This window comes from Aspergillus terreus, genomic scaffold (assembly GCF_000149615.1).
Source record: "Aspergillus terreus NIH2624 scaffold_3 genomic scaffold, whole genome shotgun sequence".
NCBI lineage: Eukaryota > Fungi > Ascomycota > Eurotiomycetes > Eurotiales > Aspergillaceae > Aspergillus > Aspergillus terreus.
In genome coordinates this window covers 538,480-542,925 of record NT_165926.1, presented here as the reverse complement: position 1 = coordinate 542,925, position 4,446 = coordinate 538,480, and the positions used below count along the sequence as shown (strand labels likewise).

Genomic DNA, 4,446 nt, shown 5'->3' with positions numbered 1-4,446 from the left:
CTTCTCAAGTAGATTGGCAGCTGGGCGCGACGACTGGAGATTGTTTAAGCAAGAGACCGAGTTTGACAATGAGCCGATGAGACATGAAGATGCTTCAGCAGACAACTCGGGTCGTGATATCTGCAGCGTCAAGTCATTCTTGGTTGGTCCCACAGGAGAATCAAAGATACCCCAGAGCTCATTAACCAGGACAGAAGCCTTGGCCGATTCGGGAGTATCCTCAGTGTTTCCAGGAGTCAAACGGAGCGTAGTCAGGGCATCCACAGTCGTAGAAAGGGCAAGAACACAGCCATGTCTTGCTTCCACATCGCTGTGTGGAAGGGTATCCAATCTATAACGCAGCCGCTCCAGCACTATCACCAACGTTCTGTAGGAGTCCTGCGTGCTCAACACTCCTATTGCAGATGCAGCCTGTCGGCGAGACTCGGCATCTATGGAGCCAATACCCCTCCATTGCATCAATGAGTCGAGGAGAGGGCTCCAGTAATGTTCACTCAAAGACGCAGTGGCCTTTGCAACTTCGATCATGGCTCTGGACCGTCGCGCTACGGCATGATAATCCACCACCTGAACGAGCGGAATTCCCTCGATTATAGTATTAGGATGGCGTCCGATGAGTTCTTGCAGAGCGGCAGATGCTCCTCTTCGAATGTTTCCGGACGGATCCACACACGCAGCACACACCAGCTCGGTAGCCAGCATTTGAAGGACGCTAACACTGCGCTGGCTTGTTGGTGTATTTATGGCTTGCGGCTCCAAGGCAAGTAGCTCCTGCGTCGTGTATTTACGAGAAAGGGCCCATATTCCAAAGCATGAAGCATCTCGGACACCCGTGCCGACCGAGCTTCCTGTCGAAGACCTCTGTTCAAAAACAAGACCCGAAACAAGAGGCTGGAGGACATCGGGAAGCTGTTGGGACGGAGGAGCACGTCGAAATAGGAGGTGGCCCAAGGTGAGTATCAGACCCTGCCATCTTTGTGCATCCACGGCGCTCAAATTCCGCTTCAGGGTGCTTTCACCAATCCCCCTAGCCTCCAGAGGCGTGACGATGGTGCCGTCCTGTTTTTCAAATAGAATGTTCTCCTCCAAAGAGCCAGTGACAGCTTCGATGACCTCGGATCCCATGTCAGGGTCCAGCTTCAAAGTGATGATACTCAGGGACTTGCTCGCCGCAAATCGCACAGGGGTATCTTTATCGGCAAGAGCCACCAGGAAATGATCGATGGCGTCTTCCAGGATAGAAGAGACTCTTTCTTCTGATAACGGGCAATCCTTTCCCTCACTAAGTGACAGGGCCATTACCGTGACAGTGCGGAGAATCTTGATGATCATCTTCCGAGCTAGCGCCGACGAACTAATTATCTTCGATACCTCAGACTGACTTTGCACAATGCGGAAGGTTCGCTCGAACACGGGGACGATCAGAGATGCAAAGTCTTCCACTTGGCCTGACGCCCCCAAGCGTGCAAGAAAAGACAGAACACTAATGCACGTATAAACCGACGGCGGTTCGATATTGCCGGTAGGCTGTATAGCAGAAAAAGCCCAGTCTGTGAGACCGTGTAACAGTCCCAGAGTCTGCATGTCTCTGCGCAGCACTAGCCGTGCCAGGAGCGCGGTGGCTGCCTCGCGCTCTTTCCCAGAGACATTGACGTAGGCCAGTGAGACCGATAGAAGAGACTTGGCGACAGTCGGAGTTTGGTCGTGCAATGGTCCGAGCTGGCCGAGGTTGTCGTACGGTATCGGGATATTGTCTGACGACATGGATGCCAAGTCGAAGGGTGCCAGCAATAGATGCGAAATCCAGGTCAGCATCACGTAGCGCTCTTCCCAGATAAGCCTCTGTGGAACATCCCCGGGCGTAGTCTCTGCTGCATCTCCTGGGCGTACGGCATCCCATTCAATAAATGCCCTTAGTAGTGGATCAAGGTACTTTGGCTCATTGTTGAGAAACCTGCTGATGACTTTGACCCCGCGAACCTTGCAGAATGTATATAGAAGCCTGCAAATTGCCCGAGGTAAAGGATACAAGGCTCGGTCCCGCTGCAGGCCATCCCCTTTCGAGGTGTACTGATCACGGTGTCTGATCAAGTATGCTAGGAAAGCATCAACCAAAGGAGGCAGAAGCGACTGCAGGTGAGGGTCAAGCAACTGAGGCCATTCTTGAAAGGGTTCCAGCTATCGAAAACGGTTACTAGAACGAAATTATAGTAGGAAATTAACTTACCAAGCTGACAAGTTTCTCGGTCTTCGAAGCTTGGGTCCGTCTGCGTGGAACTCGGGAGGTGCCCTGTTCGGTCCGGGGCTTCCACAACAAAGAAGGCAGCTTCGCAGAGAATTCCTTCACCAAGTCTCCTGAGGCACGCTGGAGCTTGACTTCTCTGTCATCTGCAGCATCCATGACAGTGATGGGGTCTTTGTTCCAGGGATTGGGACTCGGAGAGTGATTCCAAACCAACCGTCAAACCGCGGGGGTTGTCATTATCGTGTGGTCATGTGACTTGTATAAGGTGTTGACGAAAAGGAATACATACACCTAGTCCTGGATAACCCAAATTCTACTTCTATTGTCTTAATTGGTTTCGCTAACAAGTATCAGAATCATCTGATGCATGGCTTATCGCCTTATGCTATCGTTGCAGAGATATACTACATATGATGTGAGATATTTCTAGAACGATCTAAAAAAGAGACAACAAACATGGCAAGTTTTAGGGGGAGCATTGCTCAACTAAGTACTACCATTAAAGCATCAATAACATATATGCTCAAATATCAGCGTCTGAGGTAGGGGAAGCATCTCTCTGAACATGACTAAATCCCCCCAGACTCTCCTCTGCAAGCTGCATCATAGTTCTGCGGATATGCATGACGGTGATTGCGATGGCAAGCGAATTCCACACATCCTGACCTCTTTCACTCAGATCAAACTGTGAAATGAATTTGCTATCACTACCTTGAGCCGCGCTGCTGGGATCCGTACTCAGGCTCAAGATAGTAATGATTGGCCCGCAAATCACGAAGCCAGTAAGAAGCGGGTACTTTGGATGGGACTCTGAGATACCGCTGGCACTTCCGCTGCCCTCACTGGTCTGAGGACTGGGCGGGGCACCTGCAGATGCCGAGTTGAGGCTTCTGCGATACCGACTGGCTAGGCGTTGTAAGCGTTGATTGAGATTCTTAACTGCAGAAAGGGTAGATTCCCCTTTCTTCTGGTCATAGATAGCATGAACAAGAATGGAGTGCCTCGCGATATGTATCTTTGCATCCCGGAAAGCCCAGCGGATGTACTTCACCACGCAGCGCTTGATCAGGGGTTCTGGCTTTATTCTTGTAACATTGCAGTCTCTCACCCGTCCGCCAAGGGAGAATAAATGGGTCAATGATTTGACTCCTATAACGTTACATTGTCAGATATCTGTGAGGTACAGCAGGCTGCGACACGTCTTACCGAAGAAGTCGGACTTGCCAAATGCCCGGATAAGCGGTCCAGATTCGTCTCCAGGTGGAGGAAACAGCAGTTCAGGGAGTGTGGGAAAATCGTGCTTCCAGTGTCGAGGAACGAGAGGCTCGAATCCTCGCATAGCCAGTCGAAAGAAGAGATCGCTCTCCTCCGGATTATAGAATCCCTGGGGAAGGTTGATTGCCTCGGCCCATCGTTTAGCTTTCTCCAAAGAGAAGTCGAACACAAGGGTTGTTTTCTCGTTCTTCGAGACGCGGAATGTAGGGCTGTCATCATTGTCCTCATCGCTGTGGTCTGGTACGAAGGCGTGCATATCATGTTCACTCTTTCTTCTCTTTGAGTTGACCAGGTCTTGGGGACTGAGCGAGCCATTCTCAGTCGTGGCACCGCTATCACTAGGACTGGATAAAGGCGAGTAGGACTCATTTGCAGATTCTAACGAAGCATGACGCGTGTTCTTCACTGAAAACTTATCATCGAGCTGCGGTGGATAGAATGCCGGACCTGGGAGCACCTCCAAAGGGTTGAAGGTCGTCTGTAAAGTGCTCGATATGCCACTGGGGCCCTTGTAGGAAGAGGGCGTCACCAGGACTGCCTTCTTGCTGGAATTTGGAGTATGGTGAGACGGCTTCTTCTTGGGTCGCGGATTGCCATCGAAGTCCGAGCGGGCTTGCCTCTTCTGGGGAGTTCGCTTTGGTGTTTGAAGGCCGAAAGGAACTTCATGATCATCGTCGTCCGAACTGTATTCCGCCTTGACAGGAACATATGTCGGATCTGCTAGCTTTCGTTTCTTGGTCGACTTGGTGCGAACGGAAGGGTGGTCTTTGGAGGTGGCGTCGGAGAGCAGGTCATCAGAGGATTGAGAACCCTGCATCTTTGCGGTAAGATGTGAGGAGTGACTGGGCATTTGAAGGACTTTTTATGTGATATGTGTTGTGGGAATGAAGGAACGAGGTGGGTGTTGAGATCTGTTGTATGAAGTA

The 4,446-nt window shown here is 51.0% G+C and overlaps 1 protein-coding gene across 1 annotated transcript; it reads right to left on the bottom strand.

The window, feature by feature from the left end:
- Positions 1-2,768: 2,768 nt before the first annotated feature.
- Positions 2,769-4,337, bottom strand: ATEG_02079 (uncharacterized protein; the record flags this gene model as incomplete). Its single annotated transcript, XM_001211257.1, has 2 exons — positions 2,769-3,394; positions 3,452-4,337. The coding sequence occupies 2 exons, from the start codon at positions 4,335-4,337 to the stop codon at positions 2,769-2,771; spliced, it is 1,512 nt and encodes a 503-aa protein (XP_001211257.1).
- Between the last annotated feature and the right edge of the window lie 109 nt (positions 4,338-4,446).